This window comes from Hippocampus zosterae, chromosome 11, assembly GCF_025434085.1.
Source record: "Hippocampus zosterae strain Florida chromosome 11, ASM2543408v3, whole genome shotgun sequence".
Lineage (NCBI taxonomy): Eukaryota > Metazoa > Chordata > Actinopteri > Syngnathiformes > Syngnathidae > Hippocampus > Hippocampus zosterae.
Window position 1 is genome coordinate 12,462,722 of NC_067461.1, and position 15,654 is coordinate 12,478,375.

General features: G+C 41.0%; 2 protein-coding genes and 1 long non-coding RNA gene across 4 annotated transcripts in view; all 3 read left to right on the top strand.

Moving 5' to 3' along the window:
• Nucleotides 1–1,241: 1,241 nt before the first annotated feature.
• On the top strand, nucleotides 1,242–8,019 carry LOC127610011 (uncharacterized). Its single transcript, XR_007964715.1, has 4 exons — nucleotides 1,242–1,413; nucleotides 2,138–2,236; nucleotides 7,543–7,606; nucleotides 7,973–8,019. It is a non-coding gene; the product is annotated as an uncharacterized LOC127610011 (long non-coding RNA).
• Nucleotides 8,020–8,140: 121 nt separating this feature from the next.
• Nucleotides 8,141–12,393, top strand: tbxtb (T-box transcription factor Tb). Of its 2 annotated transcripts, none has more exons than XM_052079631.1 (8): nucleotides 8,141–9,224; nucleotides 9,307–9,571; nucleotides 9,657–9,791; nucleotides 9,949–10,010; nucleotides 10,372–10,433; nucleotides 10,544–10,729; nucleotides 11,012–11,144; nucleotides 11,776–12,393. In XM_052079631.1, exons 1-8 carry the CDS (start codon nucleotides 9,016–9,018, stop codon nucleotides 12,053–12,055), a joined length of 1,332 nt encoding a protein of 443 aa, XP_051935591.1. In that variant the 5' UTR covers nucleotides 8,141–9,015; the 3' UTR covers nucleotides 12,056–12,393. The 2 variants fall into 2 exon arrangements, with proteins under 2 accessions (XP_051935591.1, XP_051935592.1); XM_052079632.1 differs by having other exon boundaries at nucleotides 11,015–11,144.
• Nucleotides 12,394–14,961: 2,568 nt separating this feature from the next.
• The window catches only part of pde10a (phosphodiesterase 10A), a 54,591-nt gene continuing 53,898 nt past the window's right edge, over nucleotides 14,962–15,654 (top strand). Inside the window, exon 1 of the mRNA XM_052079595.1 lies at nucleotides 14,962–15,317. Coding sequence (XP_051935555.1) covers nucleotides 15,302–15,317 — 16 coding nt within the window. The 5' untranslated portion in view covers nucleotides 14,962–15,301. The remainder of the gene's footprint in view (nucleotides 15,318–15,654) is intronic.

Genomic DNA, 15,654 nt, shown 5'->3' on the forward strand with positions numbered 1-15,654 from the left:
ATTCTGGGGCCTCTGCTGTTCTCGCTGTATCTGCTCCCATTGGGTTCCATCTTAAGGAAACATGGTATTCCTTTCCACTGCTATGCAGATGACTGCCATATCTATGTCCCACTGAGCAAGAAAGACACCTTCTCATTAAGGCCACTCCTATCCTGTCTGGAAGAAATCAAACCTGGATGGCACAAAATTTCTTGAAGTTCAACGAAAAGAAGACAGAGGTGATATTGTTTGGCCCCAGTGGACCTTGTACATTCCATCCTGTAGACTTGGGCCCCCTATCTCCTTATCTGAAATCAACGGTCTCAAACTTGGGACTTAAACTGGACAGTGATTTCAAACTCGATCGGCAAATTGGTGCCGTTGTTAAATCCAGCTTCTTTCACCTTAGACAGCTGGCCAAAATAAAACCTCTCCTCTCACATGAACACTTTGAGACAGTAATTCATGCCTTTGTCACATCCCGGCTCGATTACTGCAACGCCCTGTACTTTGGAGTCAGCCAGTCCTCCATCAAGCGCCTTCAGCTGGTACAGAATGCCGCTGCTCGCCTCTTGACTGGTACTCGTAAGAGGGAGCATATAACTCCTACTTTGGCATCCCTTCACTGGCTCCCCATTCATTTTAGAATTATTTTTAAGATCCTCCTCTTTGTTTTCAAATCTCTGAATAATCTCGCGCCACCTTACCTCTCTGAGCTCATACGCCCCTACACCCCTGCCCGGCGCCTCAGGTCTGTGGACCAGTCTTTGCTAGACGTACCAAGAACTAAACTGAGGCTCAGAGGGGATCGAGCCTTTTCTGTTGCTGGTCCATCTCTCTGGAATGACCTCCCACTGAACATTCGGCAAGCCTCCTCGCTGCCCATCTTTAAAGCCCTCCTCAAAACTCACTTGTATTCTTTGGCGTTTGACTCAGCATGACTTAGATTTGCTATTGGTTTTACTGCTTGGTGCTTTCTACCGCCTTATTACTTATTACCGGTACTTATTACTGATTCGTCTTACTGTTTATTGTATATGTTAAATCGCTCCATGTACAGCACTTTGTATGCAGCGATGGCTGTTTGAAAGTGCTCTATAAATACTGTTGACTTGACTTGACTTGACTTGACTTGACTTAATCGACAAAGGCGAACTGGCCCAGCGGTCAGGAGCATACCTACATACAAAACATGTTACAGTATATCACAAATACTAACAAAACAAGTACAATTAGTAACAAAGGCACTGTCACAAAGGATCTCTATTGTCGTTGTGTTGTTGTTTCAGCTCTGTTTACCGAGTGTTTCAAGAGGAACAAGCGGCACAGTTAATCACGCTTTTCACTCAGTTCAGTCACAACACGAAGAACCGTAAAGCTGAAGATGTCACATGGCCGTAGGGTGGATATGAACGCCTGCCTACCCTCCGAAAGGTAGGCAGGCCAGAATTCACATACGGATCATAATGATGCGTCAGCTGAATGCAACCAGTTAAGAAACGCAAAGCACAGTGACAAATAGTCCAAGGACTGAGGACCTTTGTGGAAGCCCTCATGTAGAAAACATCACCATTGTCCGTTAAAGTCAAGAAAGTTGCAGATGTCAGCGGGTACTGTGAGAAAGGAAGCGTCATTTTGCGCTGATATTTTGGATCATTTTTTTAATAATGTGTGCTTTGAATGAAATGAGTGACATCACAGATATGCCTGGTACGACTCACTTTGTAACATTCTTGTCACACAACGTTATATTTCTTCCTTTCACGTGTTCCTCTTCTGTTCTTCTCTGAAGAAAAGGGTTGTTTTCACATTTCATTCAATTGTTTTGAGCATGAAGATTTTCTTTCTTATTATGCTCATGTGTCTCCCTGTGTATTTTCCCCTCATTATAGCACTGTTACACCTCGATTTAAAATCACCTCCAATACTTTAGAAGTTGAGCTCCAAAACTAGTTTACGCAGCGAGGACATGTGAAAACATATCGTGATGTCGATAGAGCACATTCATAAATGCTTCAAATGTAAACGTGAGCCATCCACATTACTGATAAGCCAGCAGCAGAAAATCAGGGGGAGAAAACTGAGCAACAAATAGTTGGACGACATTCGTCATTTATGTTGCCGTGTGTTTTTTGTGGACCTTGTTGATTTTTTGCAGAAGTTCAGTGAATTGGATGGTGTTGAAGAAAACATCAGATTCACCACTAAACCTCCATGTTGATGCTTGCAAGAATCAGAAGAAAAGATTTCATTCAAGGTAAATTACACTTCACGGTGGTTTGGGTTTGCCCGGATCAAAAGTATTCTTACCAAAGCAATTACTGTTGAACCTTTGATACCACTATTTAACATTAAAATGCAATGAAGTGAAGTCAAGATTTAATTTGCCTTTTGGTGAAGCTATACAGTTAAGTGTGGAGTTTGATGTTCGGAAGATACAGCAGGGGTTAGCGATGAGCATACAGCATGACTATGGAAGGCATGTAACCAACAGGTCATACCCGCCAGCACCTCACGGTCTGTGTTTGCGCTGACTTTAAGAGCAAACACAGTCTCCAATGGATGCTTGTTTGGCGTGGACCCTCCTAAAGGAGAGATCTGATTACTCACATAGAAGTGAGATGGCCAAACACCGTCCTGACCCCCCGTCCTTTTCTGGAAATTCACCTCTACGGAAACTTTGACAAACATCATCCTGGGAAGAAACGTGTTGTGATTATATGCACCACAAAATTAGCATGGTTATTGGGTTGCTGGTTTCAGATCATCCCAGCGCTGTCAGCTGATGTACTGTCGATACTAAAAGGTTTATCCTCTTTGCAGATGTTGTAAAAAAAAGAGAAAAATCAAATCTGTTTAAGCGGTATTGGGATCATCATTGAAGTAATCCTTTGGCTATGACAAATCTGTTGTGGCTAAAAAAATAAAATCCAGTCCATGGAGGGGAATTTCTAATGACTAATTCATTACTGAATGAATATGATCCAAGGACAGTTACTATTCGCTAAAAGAGGCTTGAGTAAAAATTTGTTTTGGATGCAGAAAACACAATAGTTAACATCTACATTCACACTAACAGACTGGGATACATTCACAGAAATGTATGAACATTTATAATTAGCTTAACCCGATTAAAGTTCACATTATTTTACTGACTTACAGCAAATAGTCATCTTTTGCCTACTCATGCAGAGGAACATAATGTACAAGAAGAGTGGAAATAAGGCGGAACTTTAAAAAAGTGGTCAGCATATCGCCTCACGGTTCAGACGTTGTGGGTTCAAATCCGAGTGCTGACCAAGAAGTTAGAAAACCCAGGATGTTGACTGTAACCGGGTTTAGTAATAGCACTGTACGTGTACGGTGCAACGTTGGGATCGAGGCCCCTGCTGTGGCAACCACACTGGCTCCGAGACAATCAGGAGCTTGCTCAGAAAGCGAGTGAGGTCTTGAAACTGACAAGTCCTCCAGCGGTGTGAAATCCCACCACTGTACAGACAAACACGACGAGACAGCAGCTCCCGGTACTCCACCTCAGCCCTCCCATACAAGTACATTCCCCACATGCTCGAGAAATACCCAAAATAAAAGCAATTAGAGCACACGCCAAAACATGTCGACAACTGGCATCTTGGATATGTTTTTAATTCCATTCATCCAATCAATCCTTTGCAAGGCCTATTTATAAACATCGTTATTTTCAGCAAATGATTCATTCAAATCTAGACGAGGTCATTTGCTGTGTTTGTGGCCATCTCGTCATCATCTCTTCAGCATGTTGAATTTCACAAAAGCTGCATCACTGGCCTGCAAAATAGGATTTACCAGAACATACACAGTACACACGTGTACTGCATATTCCTAAAATTGCCACGAGCAGTGTAATATGTATACTTGACAAATAAGTTTGGTTTCTAGAGATATTTGTTTTATTTAACCACCACACCGCCACTCTGGTATATGTCAGCCTATACAGTAAAATAACAGAAAATAATATAGTTTGTGTATTTATGAGCAGAATTGGAATGATTCCCAACCAGCGGTACAAGATGACATCGTTGGGGCATCCATGTTTACAGTGCTTGTGAATGGAGCACTGAGTGATCATTGATCCAACCCCATCAAGGTCATCTATGAGCCATCACACAATATTCGTGGCACCAGTTGAAGACTTGTGCTTGTAAATGCCTTTTAACGCACTGTCCTCAAATTTTACGCATGAGCTCGTGGGATGATGTTGCTGCCGGTACTGCAGTCAGGCAGGTTTTTTGATACTCTTGTGTTGGATCTACTCACATTGTACGTACCTAATGAAGTGGCCACATGATTGTTTGAGATTCGGGTCCAGCGCAGATGGGGTTTGTATAAATCTGTGAGCTGCTTCACAGTCCTGTGAGTAAACGCTGCCTTGCTCGGGAGTCTACTTAGAAGCCAGTTTGCACCCATCAGACAAAGTGTGCTGTCACCCGAGTGTCCGGTGTTATCGGGTGTGAGTTGCACCACACGAAGGCTTCTCTTGAGAAGTCGCACACCATTAGGAATATATTAACAAGTTGGCATTTTGTGTACACGTGGCGCATCACAGCGGTAGGCGATAGACAACCAGGTGATGAGGATGTTTTTACATGTTTTGAAATGTTTTATTGCTTTCACTCTGTCATTAGCCATTGGCAATGTGGATTAGCTAACAGGTGTCTTCACGTGCGGGTTCAGAACACAAGATATTTGGTGACAACCTAGAATAAGGTGAAGTTACCGGTATGCCGTTATTTCCCAAAGTTAATGTCAAAGTCACCCTGGCAGTTCCCCTGAGTCTGCAACCTCTGTACCCTTCCGATTTGAATGATTATTACACAGTACAGTAATTACAGATTTTTACAATTTATTTGTTTGGTTTTTTTGGGTGATTGGCACTGCAATGAACTTTTCTAGGTTTGTTTTGCACTGATACCGAATCTGCTGTTGTTTTTCCTTCAACACATCAGGTTTTCATGATGCATATAATTCAATTATACATTTAGTCATATTTATGAATTTAAGGTTATGTCAGCAACTGTTCGATTTTTTTCTGAAACGTATTCTATAGTAATAAATTACAACGCATAGTTGAATCTGTATTGTGTAATAGCTCTAACTTAACAAAAAAAATGAAAATATCTCAAAAACGAAAAGCCCTAGGGGAAAAAAAGGAAATGTTTAAAATCATACATTTTGGACGCACAACTCATTTCATTAACATTTGCTGTTATAGTCATCTTTGCAGGCATTTTGACGACGCTGTCATCTTTACAAAACCAATAAAAGACAAAATGTTTTCAACGTACACAGAAAAAAAACGTTTTGACTGAATCGTCACTGCGCCACTGTACTCTAAAGCAAGGCATCGATCTCTGATGGTGAATCAAAGATGACATAGACATTCTGCTGGGTGAAAACATTGACTTGGGTGGCTCTGTTTGACATTTTCATATCATGTCAGGAGCTTGGGGAAAGTGAAGAAAGTGCAAACACCGATGGTACTGAGACATGCACACACGCACCCCCCACCCCCCGCCCCACACACACACACACACAAGCACTCACCCAGGCATGCAGGAGTCATCTTTCTCTCACCTCTGTGCCAATATGGGCCAGGAGAGGATGAGCCCGTCTAGAGTTAGGAGCACAAATATTGGTCAGATGAGTCTGAGCCAAGAGTAGCCACTCAGCTCGGCTCTTCGGTGACAGGGCAAATCCGCCATGGCCACAGAAGCCCGTCACCCTCTTCTTGTGAAACACATTCATCTATGATCTCTGACCTTAGTTTTTGTTATCGTTCTCACAAGTAAAGCATTTGCATTCAGTTGTAAGTTCTTAAGACAATCACATGTTGTTACAGCACTTCCGTTAACACTGAATCAGTGCTTAATACAACTATACCCTGTATTTTTCTAATGTAAATACTCTTGTTATATCACTTTTTTTGGTTTAGACTTTCAAATTAAGATTTAGATTTCATCATTTATTTTTATGTTTTGAAAAGGTAATATTGGGAACAAGAAGGACACATTTATAATAAAAAGAAGAAGAAAAAAAACACCTCTAGCATTGTATTCTCTTTCTTCTCTCAAAAATGTTCTGACCTCTTCATGATAACAGCAGTTTTGATTGCCACTGTCAGATATTAACTGAACACATTTATTAACATTGTTGGAATTTTTCACCTTTTTGTTAAAAATACCACCTGACCGCCACAGACCTGAAAGAAACGTACGTAATTTTTAATTAGCTCAAAATCAGCACAAGTAAATACAAACAGAATGTAACAATTTGTGTTTAATGGTTTCACATTCTCCTTCCACAGAGAGCCACTGTAGGTAGATGAAAACGTTATTCATTAACAGAGCAAATGTCATCTGCATTATCGTACACCCGGATTGATCCAAGACACCAATTTTAAATAAAAATCCAATTGCATACCGCAAAATGAAAAAATATCACAGAAAGTATGTACACTAAAATTATTGCGACTTTATCGCCACCAATTCACATATTAACTTGCTCAGTGTGAAATCTGGGCCTGTTTCATTTAGCACAAAGCTGATATACTTGCAGGATGACTTATTTTGTGGGATGAAGGCCGACAGGGTTGTACTTTCACCCATAAATATTTAATAGTTCTGCCAGTCATTCCACATTGCCGGCAAAGACAGATGAACAAACATACACAATATTTTCACAAGATAAATAATAATTTCCTGACAAATGGTTGGCTTGAAATCAGGAATCTAACAAAGAAATACTAACAATACAAAATACATGAATGTAGAATTCCAGAAACTGGGTATTTGTTCCTACAAAGTGTACCGCTCCTTTAAGATGTAACCAAAAGAAAGGATGACTGACTGCAGACATGAAAGGTATTTTTTTTTTAACTTGCACCTGTATTGTCCTGTGTGGGGCCATATAGCACCATACAGACCAATAACGTTAATTCACAGTGCTGCAGCCCCACACAGGAAGTGGCCTATAGTGTGACACTTAGCGCTGTCCGGGGTGTTGGAGGAGGAGAGCAAGGCGCCAAATGGAACACTTGGACTGTGGGAAATGACACTGGCTATTACACCTCTGACTTTTACATCTCGCTTACCTAAGCTCCTGTACCAAAAAAAAAAGGGTGGGGGTGCTTTTACTCCCCCCAACATATATAATATTCATTGAGTAGGAAATGAAAAATAGTTCTAATGTGCCACCCACAGATGAAAGTGCCCACATTTGTAAATGTACATCCAAACCTTATGAGGAACTTCTAAAATAAGATATTGAGTAGGTCATTTAGTTAGTGATGCACTTTTAAAGCCTAATTTACCTGAAATGGTTGAAGAAAATGTTTTATATGAACGAACGTCGTGGTGTTTTCCCAAAGGTGAGTGTCCTGCATGAAATTCACAGATGGATGGATAATTTGACCCATTTAAATATATAATCATTTACAACAACCAAGGAGACACCGAAGAAGTCTTTTAACTGCCTCTTAAACTGCCCTGGTTTGTTTTTCTCCGCTTGCTGTGAACTTGCGTCCAGACTTTTGGACGTGGAGACAGACTCTCATTGCTGGTTGCAGCAGGAATGAGGCATCCAACATTTGGTTAGTAACACAAACCAGCCACAACACAACACCGCAGAGCTACGGAAGCTAGCACGCGGCTGTTACTCGCTTCAGCCTTTAATGTTTGTTTTTGTTTTGTTGCGTAGCTGTGGAAACGGGTTCTCCAAAATGGAATTAGCAATAGTCACTCACCTCTCCTATTTAAATGCTCTGCAGTACTTCAAGGTAAACAGCCACAATAGGTACCTGTGAGGTATATAGAAAGTAATTAACATGTGAAATGTGGTGTGAAACACCTGTAACATTATGCATTGAAGAATAGTGTCAGCAAACTCATGTGGAGTTCCAGACTGTATTACTTGAAATGCATTCTAAAATGTTATATCCTCTCCTTTTCAAATCTAGGCAGCAGATGAAACTAAATAAACCTATACGGATATACAGATCACAAAAAAAAGTTTGTACACTAGAAACCTGAAGATTATGGTTTTTATTTATTTATTTATTTATTCATTTATTTATTTATTTATTTATTTATTTATTTATTTATTTATTTTAAATAGAATTATTTTAGGAATGCAAGGCCAACATTTTTTGTCCTCTCCATTGCTTTGTTTTTATGATCACATTTCACTGCTAAAACTCTCAACTTATTTTTTTACTCATTTGTGAATAGTATTCTTGAAACTATTTAATCTCTAAATTGCACGTGCAAGATTTCACATTTCATGTTATAGCTTCTAAATTAATCTGCAGTCACTCTTGCAAGCAAGTTTTTTTCAGACATGAATTATAATTGTTAATTATTAAGTCAAGTCAAAGAAATCGACCTTAATTAAATTTGATACTTGGTTCTTGTTTTAAGATTTATGAATTGTTATACATCGTAAATGTTTTCAATTAATTTAGTTAAACCCAATATAACATGACTGTCACAGAATACAATTGTGTGAGGTAAAGTGTTATATTTTTGAGTGAAATTTGACAAATAATAATTCCTCCTCCGAAATTTAGAGGGAAAACAATGGAATTAAATGTAAATGTGTCTCCGCGATCGGGCAGTCGGGCTTGTGCAGGTGAGCTTTGATCTAAGTGTCAATATTTACTCGTTCTTGTAATCAAGTGGGCCAAGCTTCTTCATTCGGGACTGTGGGTTCCTGTGGATTCAATGGACTCATTGCAGCGAATCGGTGCCAAGCCGTCAAAAGATCAAAGTGAGGACGAGCCAACCAGATTTGTTCCAAGCAGCCACCCTGACATGTATCTTCTCCCTGGTCTATATATTTGACCTTCTCATCCCGGAGAGATCTCTCGTAGTGGCTAAAGAAAGAGAGAGTGTGTTTTTTTTTAATTTTAGTTTTTTCTACTGATTATTATTGATAAATATCGTTGTGGGAATTAGGCTACAACCGCCACACCTTTACTCAGACCCGCAGCGGTTGGAAAGGATGTCCATAGCGGGCGTGAGCGAGAGTCCTGGGAAGGCCGGCCAGTACCGGGTGGACCACCTCCTGAGCGCCGTGCAAAGTGAGCTGCAGGCCGGCAGCGAGAAGGGCGACCCCACGGAGAGGGAGCTGAAGCTATCTTTGGATGACAGCGAACTTTGGGGCAAATTTAAGGATCTCACTAACGAGATGATCGTGACGAAAAACGGCAGGTGAGCTTGCCTATTGCATTTTGCACCGGGGGTAATTGAGACATTTCAAGTTGAAATTAAGCTTCCGGTTGTTCTCTTGAAGGCGCATGTTCCCCGTGATGAAAGTCAACGTGTCCGGACTGGACCCGAACGCCATGTACTCCTTCTTGTTGGACTTTGTATCTGCGGACAACCACAGGTGGAAGTACGTGAGCGGGGAGTGGGTCCCCGGGGGGAAGCCCGAACCTCAGACTCCCAGCTGTGTCTACATCCACCCGGACTCACCAAATTTCGGCGCACACTGGATGAAAGCCCCCGTCTCTTTTAGCAAAGTCAAACTCACCAATAAACTCAACGGGGGAGGTCAGGTAGGAACAGAACTTTGTATTTTTTTTTTCACTTTGCCGCTTGCATTCGAATAATTTACGAGCGTCACTGTATTGTTTTTGATAGATCATGTTAAACTCCTTACACAAGTATGAGCCGCGCATCCACATCGTGCGCGTCGGAGGCCCGCGAAGGATGGTTACCAGTCATTCCTTCCCAGAGACACAATTTATTGCAGTGACGGCCTATCAAAATGAAGAGGTTAGCCAAATATCATTTGACATGAAAGCTAAATCATAAATTGTATGTGCGTGTGCGGGTGTGCGTGATTACGCGCGGCATTTCCGCACTTTGTTTCTTCTGCGTTGCACGTATTTTGCAATTAAAACATGATCTATTATTCATTGTTGTATTTTAGATAACCGCTTTGAAAATAAAACACAACCCCTTTGCCAAGGCGTTCCTGGATGCAAAGGAAAGGTAAGAAGGTTTCAAAATAAGACTTAAACCTTTGTCGTACTCTTACTCAAATACTTGCTAATCCCATACTATACGATTTTTGCAGTCTTTATTTTTACTAACTAATGTTTTCAAAATGCGTACTCGTACTCATTGTATTTATAACAGTGACACATCCGTATATTATACATTCATTTTAGGATATCTTTGTAATATTACCTTGTCTTTTAATGTTATTATTGTTGCTATTAACGTCTTTAGCGGGGATAAATATTGTTCTATAGTAAAATGCGTGGCAGCCGGACCTCAGTATTGTTCCTTGCCTTTTATTCATAGTTTAACCGCCATTAAAGTTGAAACACCTTTTTTTTAATTCCACCAGATGTGATGACAAAGACATCAAAGACGAAACAGTTGAACACCAGCAGTCAACGTATTCACCGTGTAAGTGTCTTAATTCCTTTAAATGTGTTCAAAACTATCTAAATTATATCGACATAGTCGATGGGTGTTTTTGTGTCACTCCCAACCTGTGTCTTGCTTCTTGGAGCCAGTAGGCGGTTGGTTTCTACCTGCGTCAGGCTCCCTCTGCCCTCCTGCGGCTGCAAGCCCTCACGGTCAATTTGGAAACCCCATCTCTCTTTCGCCATCCCACGGTCGCGAGCGCTACTCCACGCTCAGGACTCACCGCTCGGCACCCTACAGCACCTCTTCTTACAACCATCGGACTAACTCGCCCAGTGAGTGCCCTTCTAAATTCGCCCACGCTTTCATACCAAACACATCGTCTCTGATTCTTAACAAGTGAAGCAAACATTCCCCGTCGAGCCATGGTCTGCATTCAACTTGCTTTTGTCCGAGTGGAGCCCCAAAGTTGTAAACTGTTGGTCCTTCAGACAAGGAATGTTTATACCTTCATTTGATGGGGTAAAGGCAGAGAAGGTCATGGCTCAGAAGCTTAGCTGGAGTGACTGCCTGCTTAATAATAGTTGCATTAAAACCTTTTTGCATCTATGTTGCAGCAGGTTACACAGAGAACTCTTCTGCATGTCTGTCAATGCTGTCAAGTCAAGACAACTGGTGCGGTCTCCAGATTCCAACGCACTCCAGCATGATGTCCATGACCCACAATCCAACCTCTGCTACCAACTCCAGGTCAGTTCTTTATTAATATTCTTGATTTGGGAAAATAACACATATTTGTGGTCACATTTCTGGAGACGTGATATTTACACTTGTGCAATTTTATTTGCTAGGGCATATCAAATCAATCTTGACAAAAAAGATCAGTTACCATTCTGTGAACACTACGGATTTATTGATGTGGTCGTAATGTGTGTACATACTGAGTTTATTTCTTCTATTTTGTCTCTGATGCTAGCTTTACAAAAATACAAAAGTTGCCAAATTTCCACAAGAACTAAAATCATTTTATGGGAATGTAAAGCAATAAACGTGCAAGGCTGTTTAGGGCATAACTTCTCATTTAAAGGTAGGTTTTTAATATCGCTGTTAAAATCACCCATTTCAATGCAAAATGTCTTCCCTACATTTTGTGTCACTGAATGATATTTCTTCAAGTATAATTCACATGTAAGTCAGTCAAAACTGTCATTTGTTTTTGTCTGGAATGGATATTTGCCTATGCCAAAACAAAACATTCAATATTAAGATAAGATATCCTTTATTCGTCACACACTGGGGAAATTTACAATTTATTATCTGTAAAATTTCCATTCAAATTCTTTCTAAGCAACCTGTCTTGTGCGTCCATGTCTTGATATAGTCAGTACAGCAGCCTTTGGTCGATGAACAACACACAGCTGACCCCAGTCTCCCCGGTGTCTCACCATTCGGCTGGGATGAACAACAACAACTTGAGCTCCCAGTTTCTGAGAGGGCCCGGCAGTCACTATCCCCATCTGGCACACTCGGTCACAGCGCCCTCATCTGGCTCACCCATGTATGACAGCAGTAGCACAGAGGGGCACGACTCAGCTCAGTATGATTCCTCTCTGCAGCGGCATTCTCCAGCCTGGACTGCTGTCACGCTCCCGTCCATGTGATGGATCAGATAGAGTGCAGTTTAATGCTTTCTTTTCTAAAATACAAGACTCTTTTGAAATGCTATTTCCCAGGCTCGAGGAAATGAATTTGAGATCTTCAAATGCTGACATCTGATATTGTGTTTGTTACTAAGAGGAAGCACCAGGTGAGGTTCTGTGCTTTTAAACTGAAAGGAAGATCTCTTGGCTTTCTGCAGTTTATGTACTGTAAATATGATTATTAGATCCTTCACTGAACATACATGAACATGTATCGTATTGGAAGCATAATTCTAGCTTTAATGCGCTTATATTAAGTGCAAGTCCATGATAAATTGATGATTGGTAGCTTTTTTTTTTTACAGGTTTCAAAAATCATTTGTAACGCAAATGAGAAAACGACTATTCCATACCTTGTAGCTTGATGTAAATAGGCTCCTACTTAAAAAAACCCCAAAAAAACGTATAATAAAATTTTTAAAATGTCAAAATTCAAGGAAAACGTCATCCAATATCATTGACTGCACAGTAAAAAAAGATTTTGGAGAGTGGTAACTATAGTTCATGAAAATCATGTGAAATGTACCTGATTATTTTAGGCCATAAATGAATTATAAAATAAAGGGAAACGTATGCATACACTAACTATTTTATATCTGTCTGTAAATCTACTCAATAAGTATACACTGAAAAAACAAACAACCCCCCACCCCAAAACAACCTATAGAATCTACCCAATAAATGTATCGTAACAATTTGCAGCCAATTTAATTGGGGAAAAGTTAATCATAGATTTTGGGTCCATAAATGAAGTCATTTACCTACATTTGTAAATTACCGGTAACTACAATATAATGACGCAACAGCCTGTCAATGCCACATGGCTCAGGTGGCAGAGCTGTCAACACGCAACTCAAAGGTTGTGTGTTCAATCATGACCTTGTGACGCTGAACAAGGATGTTCTGGCTGTTGCTCTTCATGGCATGCCCGTGCAAGTGTGTGCGCTAACTGGTCAATCGCGGGAAGTTGTTTGATCGAAAAGTAGATCTTAGGCCAAAAAAGGTTGGGCACCCGTGCTCTAAATTGTACCTCTGTGTGATTGTGAGCGCAATGTGCGCCCTGTGATTGGCTGGCAAACTGGTCAGGGTGCACACCGCCTAATGCACAGGTGTCGAACTCCGGTCCTGGAGGGCCGCTGTCCTGCATGTTTTCAAAGTCTCCCTGTTGCAACACACCTGATTCAAATGATCAGATCATCAGTAAGGTCTGCAGAAGCCCGACATTAAACCTGTTCATTTGAATCAGGTGTGTTGCAACAGGGAGGATTTGAAAACATGCAGGACAGCGGCCCTTCCAGGATCTGAGTTTGACACCCCTGGCCCTAATGCCTGAAGACAACTGGACTAGGCCCCAGCACAGCTGCGACCCTCGTGGGGAAAAGTGGTTTGGATAATGGGGGTGAGTGATGTGGGATGAATTGGTCATGAAAATCATTTTGGACACTTCATTAGCTCTGCACAGTTACAATGCAGTGGCGTTAAACTGCACTGCATCATACTGAGCGACATCTCTAATATTTTGGTCGCACAAGATGTTGAAAGTATTAAAGTAACCTCTGTTTGTATGATGCATTGCAATTGTACACCTCATCTTTAATAACCCCTTCTGGCAGCGTCAATCAAAATGGAGAACTTATCATTTTGAAAAATTGAATTGTTAACACTGCTTTTGTGCAGGATTGTACATAACCAAACAGCCCACTTATATTGAGTATATTGCATGACATCAGCATCAAAAGAGGGCTTGGACAGGGTGCCATTATAGGACCCTCACTGCATATTGGTGCATATTCTATTCAGGGAGCAAGTTTGCTTTTGGTTTATATTACCGATCCATGTACGCTGTGCCATGTTTTGCAAACGCTACTGAGAAAAATCTACTTACTGCTCAAGTGGAGAATTTAATACGCACATATTTGAACATACAGGCAGCCAGTCTCTCAAAGTGTGCGCGTTAAGTCCAAGTGAGAGACTAAAGCTGTGGAAGGTAAATCAAGGCCGACCTACAGGAGGTAGAGTCCATTCATTGTAGAAGGTTAGCGCTTAAGAACATCATAAGATCTTCCTGCGTCTCACACATGCACATTGACATAAGCAGACGGTCGATTTTTTATTTTTTGTGTGGAGCATCTCAACACTACCTGAAATATTTATAATATATGTATGCTTGCATACTATGCAGCTAGTGCTGTCACGGTTTCGAAACAAGTGCAACTTGATTTTTCCTTCATCTATAAATGATTTGCAAAGGATAAACAGAGAGATCATTAGTCCTTTGTGATCATAATCATATTTAGTGAAAGGAAAGAAAAAGATGGGTCATTCATTATGTTTTTGGAAAAAAAGCATGTAAAAAAACACGAAGGCAGGGTATTTCTCTAAATCTAATAATCCCATTATGATCACAATGAAAAAAGCCTCTCTGCCAAAGCAGGCAGCATTGACGCAAGCGTGTGTTGACGTCAGCAGCTGCAGTGGAAGGGGGAGGGAGGGAGCAAGAGAGAGGAAAGAAAGAGAGGTGTTTTCATGGAGAAAATACCACTAAGCATCAGCGAATGCCAGCCTTCACAATTAAAGAATATGTGCAAAGAAATTGGATCAATTAAAATTGTTATTAGAAATAATAAAACACAAAGTCTTCCTGAGCTCAACTGTGCAGCTTTGGTCGTTACACTGTAAATGTAAACCAGATGTGAGGAAAGGAATATGATCTAGTGACCCTCATGGTGTGTTCATGAATAAATCAGGATGTGGGAGAATTGAGAGAGGGTGGGAGAGAGGAGAGGAAATGTGTGTGTGTCCGTGCGCGCGCGCGCTCAACTGGTGGCACCCATCTGACTTTTTTTGGAAAGGAGAGCCAATATGTCATATTTGGTTATCACTGTCTGTGTTTTAACCAATTGGAACAGCCACGCGTGAACGGAAACTCTCCCGATATGTTATTATTAGTTTGTTAATAATTAGTATTCCCAGGTTTTCAAATCTGATCCTTTATAGGGCTTATTTTAATTTTACAATTCGACACGACAAACGCACTTTAATATATTCATTACTGTACTGGTTTGTATTGTTGCTGTGTAACCGGCAAGTAAAAGAAAAGGTTATTCCTAGATGGTCCTCATTTTACAATGCGTATTGGGTCCATTTGTGTCACTGTCACGCGTGGATTAGGAGGTTCTTCGTCGATCGCGAAGCTTCGTGGGATTTATGGATTTAAGAGAAGGTAAAGTACCCTCGCGCACGCCACACCACGAGTGAACAAATTTTACGCACAAGTGCCCACCTCGACAGACGTGACAGTTAGAATAGACACGAAATGCATGTTTCGTGAACGCTCCTTTTGCATTGAGCGAACAGAACGGTCCTTTTGCATTGAGCGAACAGAACGGTTCTTTTGCATTGAGCGAACACTCTTTCATCGGGATATCCAAGAGTTGCCGCGATGTCCTCTGTGCGTCATCCACGCCTGATTAGATGGGTCGTCTGACGTCGCCGTGAGCCATTCGCTCAAAACTAAATAAAGCATCGCAACGGTTTCCCTTGGGAAACGATAGTTACGA

What these genes read in the sequence shown, in the direction of transcription:
- tbxtb (XM_052079631.1), top strand. Translation starts at nt 9,016, where the DNA reads ATGTCCATAGCGGGCGTGAGCGAGAGTCCTGGGAAGGCCGGCCAGTAC. An exon ending in CGGCCTATCAAAATGAAGAG is followed by an intron (nt 9,792 to 9,948) that starts GTTAGCCAAATA and finishes GTTGTATTTTAG; the next exon opens with ATAACCGCTTTGAAAATAAA. An exon ending in CCATCGGACTAACTCGCCCA is followed by an intron (nt 10,730 to 11,011) that starts GTGAGTGCCCTT and finishes TCTATGTTGCAG; the next exon opens with CAGGTTACACAGAGAACTCT.